The sequence below is a fragment of the Lagopus muta genome, chromosome 3 (genome assembly GCF_023343835.1).
Source record: "Lagopus muta isolate bLagMut1 chromosome 3, bLagMut1 primary, whole genome shotgun sequence".
Taxonomy (NCBI): domain Eukaryota; kingdom Metazoa; phylum Chordata; class Aves; order Galliformes; family Phasianidae; genus Lagopus; species Lagopus muta.
In genome coordinates this window covers 82,480,361-82,493,632 of record NC_064435.1, presented here as the reverse complement: position 1 = coordinate 82,493,632, position 13,272 = coordinate 82,480,361, and the positions used below count along the sequence as shown (strand labels likewise).

The 13,272-nt window shown below is 44.8% G+C and overlaps 1 protein-coding gene across 5 annotated transcripts in view; it reads right to left on the bottom strand.

Annotated features, from left to right (window-relative positions):
* The window catches only part of RREB1 (ras responsive element binding protein 1), a 121,561-nt gene that overhangs the window by 35,846 nt on the left and 72,443 nt on the right, over window positions 1-13,272 (bottom strand). For all 5 annotated transcript variants that reach the window (XM_048940589.1, XM_048940587.1, XM_048940591.1 and 2 more), the window contains 2 exons: window positions 4,911-5,055; window positions 3,634-3,770 (listed from right to left, as the gene is read on the bottom strand). In XM_048940589.1, coding sequence (XP_048796546.1) covers window positions 3,634-3,770; window positions 4,911-5,055 — 282 coding nt within the window. The remainder of the gene's footprint in view (window positions 1-3,633; window positions 3,771-4,910; window positions 5,056-13,272) is intronic.

The following is a 13,272-nucleotide window of genomic DNA, read 5'->3' as shown; positions in this document are numbered from 1 at the left end:
CAGAGTACTGTAGAAAACCTCCTGGAGGAGAGGGAGAGAAAATGAAAAGGGTATGCTCTAGTTACAGAGAAACCCAACAGAGGAATTTTACAGTGCATGTACTTTTTAAAAAGCCACACTTTTTACTTTAAGTCCATTCCATTGTACTTGCCAAAGGAAAGAAGGGAAACCTCACAGAGCGCCTGGAGAGGCTTCTCCTCAGGAAATCCTCCCATCTCTTCAGCCTGGGCTGCTGCTGCTGCTCAGGGCTGCCTGTCAGGCAATCTTTAGAAGCACGTTACCACGTCTGACAGCAAACCTCAGCCACAAAAGTTTCCAGAGGAGTTACCCTCCTCTGCGAGGTTTCTTATTTTCCCTATTGGCTGCACAGTGTTTCAGCACTCTGGTTAATTATATCAATGCTTAGATACAACTTCCCCTTCCCTCCCCTCCCAAAAAAAAAGATGGTGTCTCAAGGCCCTGGCTGCAGGGAAATGGCTGCTGGCTTTAAATAATCCAGGTAGGGAGGCACGAGGAGGGGTGACAAGGGGGGGCAGAAAGCACAGAGAATGCCCCCTCCCTTAGCTAATAGGGGTGCAGGCAGCCTCTCTGGGACCAGTTCCTGTCACTAATTAGGGTGCATGCAGGTCCTGGGGCTTCAAAGGGACGTGGACTGGCCAGGGGGTGATGCGTGCAGGATGCATAGGGCCACAGCCCACTGCAGTGGGACAAAGGGCCCTATTCTGGCTCCCCACAGCAGGACAGTTCTTACCGTAATTAGAAGACAAAGATGTCGGATCTGGGATTTTACATAACTGGGAGAGACTCTCTCAAGCGGGAGCCTCTCTCACACAATCGGTGGATTAAGCATTGTTTATTTTGCTGCAAGTAAACAATGAGGTGCTCCCAGCTCGTGGCTCTGCATGAAACAGTGCTCCCGGGGAGCACAAGGCTTTTCATCAAGCTTTGAACAGCTAACCCTGCGATTTCAAGTTGCTCATTTGACAGTATCTGGAAGGGCAAAGGCCCACTCCGTGAATGAGCTGCTCCCAGGCAGACCCAGGGGCTGCCAGACAGCCCTGCCGTTCCTTAATGGAGGAACAGGACAGGAAGATGCTGCGGGAGAGAGGCTGTACTTCACCAAGAGCTCGGCCACAGCCTGTTTGTGCCACGGTTTACAAAGAGAGGCATGTTGAGGCTGACAGAGCATCATTTGTTTCTTGGTTGTGACAACACAGTCTGTCCAGGGCTGCCCACAGCAGTAGCTGCAAAGCAACTGCCAGCGCCAGAGCATCTGGGGCCTGAGGATGCACAACATCTGATACCTGCTGCACAGAAGTCCTGATCAAGTGACTTGAATTTTACAATGCTGGCAATAAAAAGAGACTGAGCGTGTTCTGCTCCCTGCCCTTTGCTCCTAGCACAGCTGCTCTCCTTTTTCATTTGTTTGAACTTTGTTTAAGTAGAGTTCTTCCTCTTAGTCTTCTACAATAAGGAAACACTGGGATTTGATGAATGCCTTCTAACACTTTGCAGTTTGCTCCCCTGCCACAAACACACCCATACACACATACCTCCTGCTCTACTATTCTAGCAGTGTTTTCTCTTCAACTCCTTCACTTAAAAAGACACCTTCATGCCTCACAAAAGGAATCATTTCAGTCACATTAATTCAGGACTGAAAACAGCACACCACAATCAGCACATTTTGTTGAATCCTGCAAACAGTCCTGCAAAACTCTGGGGACCAGGGTATTGCAGACCCTGCCTGCTTAGGACTTTCATCCTGCACAGATGAAACAGTCACCTGAACAGCAGCCCAGACTGCTCTGCTTACCAGAGGATTTTCTGATAGGTTGGGGCAAGCAGACAGTGACATCTGACTCGTCTAGACCAGGACAAAAGGTATATTTTAAGCCAGATAGGTAATGCAAGTTGCATTTGAATGTGTTAGCTGACCAGGGAAAACCATGGCTTCCTTGTCTTGCCCTCTCTCTACTGAAATGTCTTAAGTTGCTAAAGCAAATATTTGACAAAACCCCCTTTGCCATTGTCTAGACAAGCCCTAAAGACCCAGTACTACCCTTACCTCATGCCCACAGAGCATGACAATCATACCTTTGATTTGGGGACACTTTTTAGCCTGTGCAGCTCAACACAATTATGGGAAGCAAAATCCATGTCAGGAGAATGTTACCCAAAAGTAAGCCAGCTAATCCTAGGGAAAGAGCTACATGAAGAGGTACATGAAGAGACTGCTTGCACAGTGTCCTTCTGCTTTGCAGCAACAGACTGTAAAGCTCCCAAGCTAGAATGGTGTCTATTAAATTGTCTTTTATCCATCACCCAAAGCCAGAGAACCCTCCTGTCCACTCAGCTTCATAGCATATAGCCTAGCAAAGACGTTGTATCTTTGCAGAAACTTAGGAGTAAGGCTAGTATTGGGTCAAGCCTAATAACACAGCCACTTTCTCTGAAGTGTAAAGGGTACTCCAAAGTTATCTCAGAGATCTTTCAGTGGGGATAGAGATCAACTGTTTCAATTTTGTTCTGTAATGAGAATTTACTCGATTGACTTCCAAAGCAGCAAACTTCAATTAAGTAACTATTACTTGCTGGACTAAGTTTAAGAAAGAGTTTTCCAAATCCCCTCCACATTAATTACAATTACAATGCCTTAAGAAAATAAAAAAAAAAAGGTTCTAAACATATTCAGCAGTCTTTTCTAATGAAGTAAACAAATAAATAATGAACCCCAGCTCTGCTCCACCCCATTCTATTAAGACAATGTCTGCAGTAAAGAATGTTGACACTCAAAATGTCAAATTCTGCTACCTTCTGAAAAGATCACTTGAGAATCCAATGTCCTAAACAAGCCTGAAGCGCTGACAGGTTTTTGCAAATGGATAACCTGCTTTTGTAAAATAGCAGCTTTTGTACGTGTTGAAACTAGACTTGGAATATCCCTTTTGTATCTTCATGTTATCTGGCTCTAGTTTTTTTTCTATTAAAAAAAAACAACAAACAGGAAATAAAAAAGGCATCAGAAATCTCAAGAGCAATTACTTGAACCAAAACACAAACCCCAAGCACCTTCCCAAACAATTAATAGCTAATTTTTCCTTATTAAGAGATGCTGATTTAAGCCAAAACCCAAAACATTCCCTAACCTCAATAGGCAGAAAAGCATTACACACTTTGCAGAAGGTTTGGAACCAGAAACTCATCTATCTCCACTTACTCCCATGACAAGCAGCAAAACTTCAGTCAGAAGAACCTCATGGGCTGGTACCTGAGTGGATTTATCTAGCTTTGTTTCCTGCTTTAAGCATTTGCCATTTTATACAACAACTGTGATAAGTTGGGAAGGGAGGAAGGGGTGCTTTAGTTTCTCCTAAAAACATTCCCAGCTATTAACTGGCAAGACCTCTTGTATCTGGAAAAATAAACAAATAAGTAAGTAAATAAATAAGTAAAACCTTCTAGCACACCGGTGACAAAAGATGAAGCAGAAAGATTCAAAACCAGTTCAAAATCAGAGCGGGGGTCAGTTAACAGTGCAGAGGTCTGAACAATGCTGGGTTTTTCTCCCCTCCCCAGCAGGCTCTCTGAGACCATCTGGCGACCAGAAATGCTCTCAAACCCACTTCTTACCTCAGTGAGTTATCTGGATGCGTCTCCATGTGGGACTCCAGCGCATACTTGCAAAAAAAGTCTTTGAAACATACTGGACAATGGTAAGCGTCATCTTCTTTCCTATCCCCTTCACCATACTGACCATCCTCGACAACCTACAGAGAAAGGAAAAGAAAAAACCCTCACTGGACTGAATTTCAAGCAACAAACCAGACATGCAACCCATTCAAAGTCTTCCTCTTATAAGCAGAGCAGTGACTTCCATCTGTAACTTTGCTGCAGGTGACCAGAAATTGCTCATTTCGGCAACAGAGTGCGTGAGAGGCAGCGCATGTGAGAATACACATGGCAGGAAGGAGGCTCAACAAGAGACGAAGCACGCAGCGAAGTCGCAGATGCATCAGTTCTAATGAGAAACTGCGATCTGAACGACTCATAAGCCTGCATGTTTATATACCACTGAACCAGCATTCCTCCTCCTTCAGAGAGCCAGGCGAGCTGTCAGCCTAAATTATTTATGCCACTGAAATACTGCCAACTGCTAACTCAAGTGGTCCATGGAAAAGCAATGAACTTCTGCGTGTTTTCTATAGCCCTCTTCTGATTACAGGGAGGAAAAGCATGCATGGAAACAAGGCTACTGAGCTACATGGACCTGCTACCAGTTTGCCATTTAGAGATGAAGTCGAAAGGGTCGAGTTAATTTTGGCAGCCACCACACGTTTTGGATAAATGACTAAAATGCAATAAAATATTTCATAAACAAAACCCTAATGGAAATGTCTAGCCTTCGCATAAATATTTTCTGGTTGCTCTTGCAACTCAAATAATGCAGGATTATGCTACTGCAAAAGGGAAACATACTATAGATTTTTTTTTCTCCAGTCATAACAAAAATGCACTTAAGTTGTTTCTTAAGTAAACACTTTTTTTGAAGTTCAAATCACCACCCTGCAAGAATACTATAAATTAAACAGGAAATAAAATGGGGGAAAAAAACAGCAGTAGTGAAAGAATAGCTTATCATCTTCTCATCCAACATTAGCTAATATATGCAATCAACAAGCATATATGCAACAGCAAAGAATAATAATAATTCTTTCAATTTCTGAATTAGAAATGCATTTTCCATTTCAGACAACACTGTTGGGTACAGAGGAAAAACAGGTATCTCAAATCATACAGGACTGCAATGAGACCAAATGTTAATATTCCAGTGCTGACTGCATGAGCACAACGGCCAAAAGCATAGGAGGCAGTCAGGAAAGGCTTTTGCTTCATGCCTGGTAACAAACCTTTTTTGCAGGTGTCCTTTCCTCTCTGTCCATCTCAGCATCTTGACTGAACTTCCGCTTTGAGGACAATCGCTTGCGCTTCAGCGGAGATGGGGGAGTTGTGCTCGCCGTGCTGTTTGGATCCTTCTCATGAATCTTCATGTGCCTGAGCAGGAGGGGGAAGAAGACACCATCAGCGGCCAAATTGGGATGGGAAGTCCACACCAATTTTAATGCCAACACCACTTCCAAGCTTTGCCTTCCAATGATCCCAGCACATGAACTGCATTGCAGTCCTGCCAGTCCTGAAATACCCAGCGTGGGTCTTCACAGCACCCAGGAGTGTGGGGCTGTAGGCCATCACTTTACTACCACCTGCACCTGCATCCGTGCCCCATTACCCCCTGGCTCTTCGAATTTCAACTGCACACATGAAGTGGAAATAACACTGGTAACATTGTGAAACTGCAGTAAGCATGGCTTATGAAACTCTGTACTGCTAAAATGCCTTCCTAAACCCACATCCCCAGGACAAAGACTACTTACTGTCACAGTGATGCTGGAAAGGGGAAAAGAAGGCTCCACAAAACCTGCTTATATTGCTCCAGGTTAGAAGTACCATCACTGCAGGATGTTCTCAATCCAAACCCCAGCAGTAATTAAGACACCTAGTGTATTTCTTTGGTTCTTTGGTGCAGCACATAAACCCAAAGAACAAAATGGCTGAGGAAGCAATCTCATGCCCATACACTTGGCTCACTTGCCTCTCAGTTTGCTTACGTTTGCAACCAAGCAAGATGCTCCCACTCAGTTCTCTTCAGTTAGATGACACATATTACTTCACTTTTCTTTTTCTGAGTACTCAATGCTTAACTCGTACTTTTTAAAAACCAGATGCAGGGCTTTTTGCTTCAAATTAATAGTAGTCAAGTGCTTTTGACAGAAATCAAACTTAGGTTCCTTCATTCCAATACGCAACGGAAATTTTCACTTCTAATAGTTACAACTGGGAGTGCAGGAGAGAAGTGCCCTTTGTGCATCTGACTGACTCCAAAGCAGCGCAGGGCAGTCTGTGTTAATGGTATCTGGGCAAGCTCCTTCAGAAGCCACACCAGCCCAGCTCAGGATGGTGCCATTTCACTTGACTGCAAACCATCATGTTCAAACATGAGAGAATGTTGTAATCCAGGTGAGTCTTACACATCCTCACAGCTGCTTGGGAGTTATGACATAAAATCAATTTTAGTTTTGGATGCCAAGGGCGTGATGCTGCAAGATAACACACTGGACCAAACTGACCCACGGGCAGAGGCTGCCAGATGAGTGTCTCCCAGCATAATACTTTCACAATCCCTGAATCTTTTAAGAAAGGGCAACTACATTACTGTCTCACACTACCCTCAGCCAGCTTCCTGAGGGTGTTATGCAGGAACAGCCCCCATTCAAAGCCCCAAACACAGCAGAACTGCTGCAAGATTAAAATGGCTGTTCAGCAAGTGCCTGTATTGTTCACCTACCCCCAGCATTTTGGGGAATCAAATTCAGCTCCCAGGCAACTCTCACAGGCCACAAAAACAAGAGATGGATGCTGTGGGCAGCTTACACTGTGAGAGGCTCAAGAAGAAGAGAACATCTGCATGCAGATGGCTGGTAAGAGACAACAGCCTGCAATGGTTGCAGATAAACTTGAGAAGCAATGGGAAACAACAGGCCAAAAAGGCAGTATCCAGTTCTGGAGGCAAAACAAGACCTGAAAGGTAGTTTGCTGCAATATTTTTTTTAATACATTTCCTTCTTTTTGATAAAGATTGCCTTCCAGTTTTGAATCTTCCTCTTGCATATGCCTGTCTGTCCCCTCAACCCAAAAAGAGGCAGACAGACACATGGTCTGTGTGCTTATCCTGCTGGCAGTTTGGCTGGTATGAGTTGGCCAGTCACTTTCAGAGAGGGAGAGAATGAAAGCAATCAAGCTAAATCCTATTCGGCCAGAAAACAAACAAACGACAACAAAAATACTGCTATACAAAAAGTATGGGACTGCTTGTCTCTATTTTCAAGTCTCCTCTCTGTCAGAGAGAATTCCTGTTAGTAGATACCCATTGAAAATAGCTTCCTTAGGGCTAAGTTATATTCCCCTGCTCTTTGTCCATCTGCTTAGCTCTGCCTGTTTTGATGGAGCTGCACCTACAGGAGGAGGCTGCAACAGCACATCCACATGTGTGTACCAACAGGAGAAACTGCTGGTAATTGCAAATAACTCCAAGTCCAGCCTGCCACCTCTGCCTGCCTTGACACAAATCATGCAAACACACTGGCTCCTGCAAGTCCCAAAAGCAGTTCAGCCACATCTGCAATAAAATGACTGCTAATAAGGCAGGGCTTGTTAATGTGGGTGCAGCAGTGCAGTGACTGGGCTTAGCTACACCTGGTGTTGAAGCCATCAGCAGCCTGCAGTTTTCCTTCCTGCATAGCCATGCACACTTTTGCCATGCCCGGAAAGCAGGAGCAGAATCCATACCCACAGCAAGGAATGTGGTAATCCCTTCGTGTTTTGGTTTTGCATATTTGAAAGGAAGCAGCCTGAGCTATTGAGCTATAAACAGGAAGACACCCTGACTGCACCTTTGACTTTTACTGTGTAGGTCAGATATCACAGACACCACGACAGCTCTCTGCATGCAATCATTAGGAAAAAAGAAAAATCTGAAGCTAAAGCAGCAGGTTCCACAGTTCTCGAGGAGAGTCGCAACCTGCCCACGTTACAGGGAGCAGGTTTATTCCTTTGACAGGTTAAGCAAGTTTCACTACATCGAGTCAAGGGTGGAGAGGAAAAAGATTACTAGAGCTACGACCCAAGATAAGCAGGAAGATAAAGCCAAGCAGTACAAAGGATAGACACAATCTTCATCTCTCTCTTTTACTTTGTAACATGGATGTCATTCTGCCTCAAGAAAACATTTATCACCCAACTTCAGTTGAACTGCAGCAGATGCCAAGTCACATCCATAACCTTTCTGTTAAACGCTCCTTTCACCAAGGCTCCTTTTACTTTAAAAGTTTCCTAACTAAAATTAAAGGCGGGAATTAACGAAAGTATTTGTGCTGCCTCATCCTTTATCCTCCTTTAGAAGAGTTTGCCTTGATTGGATCTTACACTTAACATCGAAAATGTTCAACTTAACATCAAAAATGTTCACTGTTTAGCCTGCCAAGACACAAGGAGAACAGGAACAAAGCTGTGCTTAGAAGTTATTTTCCCATTGTGACTACAACAACATATTTTGGCCCAACAACACTGGCATACTTTGAATACGAAAGCCATGCTTGTAAGTCAGCCTGGCTTTCAGCACCTACAATGACAAAGGAAAACGATATGACACTCATCAAATCTAGAAGAAAAAAAAAGATAAACGCTCAACACTTTAAGTGAAAATGGAATGCAAAGTAAGGCCATGCATGGAAATGCTCACATTCAGCCACAGACCTGTGTTACAGTAATAGCTGCCAGAGCACTGAAGTGACCGCCACCTCAACTCAAGAGAGATCCAGAGCCACGACTGATGGAACTTTGCTTTTTCTTCTAATTTAAATTGACAAGCTGTGGCTCTGAGCCGCCCTGCAGAACAACCCAAGAGCAGCAGTCAAGCTCGGGATGGGGTGGAGCCCAGAAAACTGCACTTCAACTGCGGTCACCCATCTCCTCAGCACGCATGCATGCACACACTGCACACACACACTTGGACAGTACTGAAGGTGGAACGCTGAAATGTTACTACGAGTCACAAGATGAAGTGATGGGGAGAAAAATTTATGCTAAACAGACTGCCCAGTACCACGAGGTAGCTAGCTTTGAATACCATCTCAGAGGAAGTGGTAGAACTTTATTTAGAATCATTTCAGACACAGAGCCAGAAAAATTTGCAAAGAATAATCCTGAAACAGCAAGAGAAAATTGTATCTTTTCCACACAAGGTCTGATTCACCTCTGAACTCTGCACGTTTAAGAACTGCTATGCAAAAAATGCAGATAACTCACTAACACTCTGCTTTTCACAGCACAGCTGTATGTGAAAAAGTTCTCATGATCTGTTCCCTCCCCCTCACTAAAAGAATTTCACAGGTGAGCCAAGAGGATCCAACTGTGCTGTGACTGTGTGCCAGTCAGCCCGCCCAGAATAATCTTATTTTTCAACTGCTTCACTCTGTTTCATTTCATCTTCCCTGGGAGAATCACCTTCCGCTTCCCCTCTTGTGCCATAACTTTCTTCTTCCCTCCGATGTCATGTGAACAGAATGAGTAAGATGACAGTTGCACCAGAATTCCCCAAGCTTCTGAAAAAGCAAACGGGCAGAAAAACTCTCTGTCCCAACACTGTAATGCAAAGCATGACTTTGGAAGGGTGAATATTGGACCAGAACAGTGGCAAGTGAATGCTTCAGCACTTTTCACTGAAGAAGAGACTTTTGTGAAAACAAACACATGCAGAGCTCAAGTGCCTCACTCCTTTTTTTCCCCTCGGGTGCTGTTGGATCAGTGCCTAAGGGAGGTGACTCACAGTGAGGGGGAAAAAAAAAAGCATGTGTCCTGCTGAACCGATAGGCAGTTTCTATTGGTCACATCCCAATCTTTACTGCATCTCCAAAAGGGGTTGCTGTATTTTCTTAATGCAGAGGGGATTTGCATGTTGATCATATAAGCCTTCTGGAAGACTCAAAACAGGGCAGCCCACAGCTCCGATGCCAAAACCAGAACGTGGGAAGGTTTTGACTGGCTGGCTCAAGGCTAGAATGAGGAGTCAAAGCATCCTGAAAGAGGCAACTGCACAACGCAGCTGCTCCCAGCTCCAGGTCCCACTGAATTACGAATGAAACCAGGAGCTCCTTCTTTGCATGCACATAACCCCATCAGCACCCCTCTGGCTCCTAGGGAGGAAGCATCCTGCAGCATGTGTGGGAACCCCTCACCTCAGTCTACAGAGAGAAAAACCACACCATCACTGCACCCCAAGTTTTCACGGCTGCTGATGTGCTCCACGTCCCTAAAGAAAGGGCCTGCCTGCCTCAGAAGCCCAGGCAAAAGGATGGTGTGGAACAAAGGGGTGGATGTGCAGCCTATGAGCAGCGACCGCAGTTAAAGCCTCTCCCTTCTAACCACGGCAGCACAAGCAGTGCTGGCTTTCAGTCAAGCAGTTTATGCCAGGTAGGTCTGATTAGAAGGAGCAGCGTGTCCAGAGGGGAGCAGTAAGCAATTTCAGTGGGGCCCGGTTGGGAAAGTCCCAGCATCTAAATCAAGATTAATTCTTGAGCACAGGATCCAGTGCATGTATAAACACCCTCCTCCTCCCTCACAACTCCACTCCTGTGAAAACGCAGTGGGGAGGCCAATGAATCTGGGCATTATCAGCCCAGAGCGATCATCTGACAGTATCAAGTTCAAGTTCTGGCTTCATATCCCACATATTATTCTGAGTTTCTCCACTTTACCACTAGATGTACCCTACACACTGTTGCACACTGCGGTTCCTCATCTCCCTCGTGACTTTTGAGCAGTCTGGTATCAGAATCTAGAGGATGATTCTCACACACCTGATGCTTATCTAAAGACATCCAAACACTCAGAGACTGAACCAATGCCTTCTATGCTTTACCTTATGTAAAATACAGTACTATTTTTATTTAAAATATTACTTTTTTTTCCCCCAGAGTAAAGAGTTGCTCAAGTTCACCAAGCCAGCCTGGGAAGCCTGAACTGGTCAGATGCCCAAAGTACAGTTTAACTGATATAATTGCTTGACCTCTTCCATTGTTACCTTCCCTGAGATCTTTCACTTACTTTGCTAATTTCAAGTAACAATAAATACTCCTTGAAGAATCAAAACAACACATCTTTAGTAATGTCCAGTGAATAGTATATTTATCATTCAACAGATGAGCAATTATCTTTGTTTAAACATGTATATATATATATATATATATATATGCACATAAATCTTTTGTCTAAGCTTCAATTTTGTGCCACCATATCAGAACCAACAAGAGCGCAGGATGCATGCAAGCAGGTTGAAAACTAGACTGTGATGTTCTTCAGGCTCAGAGAGTAAGAGAAGACAGACTTCAAAACTGCACTGATGTCTCTACTGAGCAATTTCTGTGCCATGACACCTTTGTCAGTGTTGTTTTGTTCTGCTTAACAAATCTCACTTCAGCCCAAATGGCCTAGAAATGTAGGAATCATAGAATCACCAAGGTTGGAAAAGACCTAGAAGATCATCCAGTCCAACCGTTCACCTATTACCAATAGCTCCCACTAAACCATGTCCCTCAACACAACATCCAGCCTTTCCTTGAACACCCCCAGGGTGGGGGTAGGAAAACACAGGAGCTCCTCTTCAAGGCTTCTGCCATTTGACATACATGAGAAATAAATCCTAGACAAACAGAAAGCAGAGCAGCAGCATTTCTAGGAGCAATCACTTAATACACTGCTGCTAACCCTCTCCTTTGTGTCTCGTGAACATGACTGGAACTTAAGTCAAAAGTAACATTATACCCTTGGGTTAAGAAGTTTAGTCAGTTGTTTGTTTGTTAAAACATGCAGAGAATCTGTATCGACAATGTATTTCCAGTGCTAATTACAAACAGAAGCCACTTAAGAGAGCAATTCACTCAGCTCTTGCCAGTTGTAATCACAGGAACCAGAAAGACGCAGGTAATTTTGCAAATCAGACCCGATTTGTACTTGGATGAGTTTGTGTTTGTCTTCTCTTCTTGGCTCCTTCACTATTTTTATCCTCAAAACAACAAAAATGACCCCAGAAGCCCTCAGACATGCATGCACACTTCAGAGCAAACCGAAAGACACGCCAATACCGAAAGCTCAACCGTTTGGGAAATGCCTTTCTACAACACAAAACAGGTTTCAAGTACCACCAAGCAATCTGCTCTTAACCAGCAGTGAACGCTAAGGTGCGGTAAGGGACCAGCCGCAGCGCTGAGGGAGGGAGCCCTTGCAACACAAGCAATTCCGTCGAAAGAGCCGGGTGGGGCAAGCAGGTCCCGGGGAGGATCGGCTCAGGAAGCACTGACTCACTGTAGCCGCACGCCTGCAAGCAGGAGATGCTCCAGCACGCGCTCACCGGCCTGCAATCTCACGGTGCAGTGGCACGGCTCGTTATCCCCACAGAGGCCCCAGCGCTTGTGAGCTCCCTGTCTATCAGGGCTAGCAGGGCCCCGCGAGCCCCCCACACAGCAGCATTCCCCTCAGCACCCCTGGGAATTGCTGCATCTCACGAGGCCACGCTGATGTGCCTTCGGCATCCTCCGCGCAGCCTTCTGGGCCATCTTAGGCCAGCTATTCCCTTGTGCAATGAGGCAAAGCAGAGCCAGCCTCACAGCGGGGTGGCAGGCAGCACCATTAGGGTGACGTGAGCATTATTATTTAGCTGCGCCGAGACTGCCCGCGTGCACCTGTGGTTATGTTCACATGACAGCCTAGAAATCCTTCCTCAGCGCTACCAGGATGGTCTGCAAAGTTAACCAGCGCCATGCAGCTGCCAATACATGATACCTAAGGATATACGATACATCTACATGCACACAAAGCATTTTGTATTTTTATCCTAGAATAAAATTTTGCTTTGCTGTGAATAAAGGCAAGTTGCATGCATGTGTGAGAGGCAAGATACCGATCTACACATCCAGAATGTGGGGGGGAGGTACCATTTCTGAATAATTATGCTGTATTCACAGATATTTAAGCAACTACTTGCTACGCAGAATCAGCAAGTCAGAACAGGTTGAGATTGATACAACTGCATTCCCAGCCTGGCTCAAAGTCACTCCTGTTCTCTACTCGAAGTGTTGTCAGAACACCTCAAAGGAAAACAGGGAGACAAATATTTGCCTGATGATGCTGTGACAGGGAAGTGATTCAAAACATGCCTGTGAAGCACAGCTTACCAAAGGACAGCAAAAGAAAGCACCCATCTGCCCTTCACATCAAACCTTGCATAAGTGAGGTCAAAAGAGGCGAGAAATGCAGTGTGAGCCTCCCAGTATCACTGCACCCAACTGCCTGCAGCCTGCATTAAATTCAGAGCAGACCTAAATCAGCACTGCCAAATAGCGCATGGAGACTTCTAAGCCATAAGAAACCCTTTAATAAGTATTAAACGAGATCCCTCTGAGGCCCCCGTGCTTCTTTAAGCTTGGAGACAAAAGTTTATTAACAACAGTAAAACTAAGCAGGAATAAGGTTTTAAAAAGCGTACCAAAAACCTGGCCTGGGACATTTTGTACCGCTGTTTTCTCTCATCTTTTTGGAAACGTGTGATTTTCAGGCACCTCCTTTAGTTATCATGGTCTAAAAACTTACTCAATAACT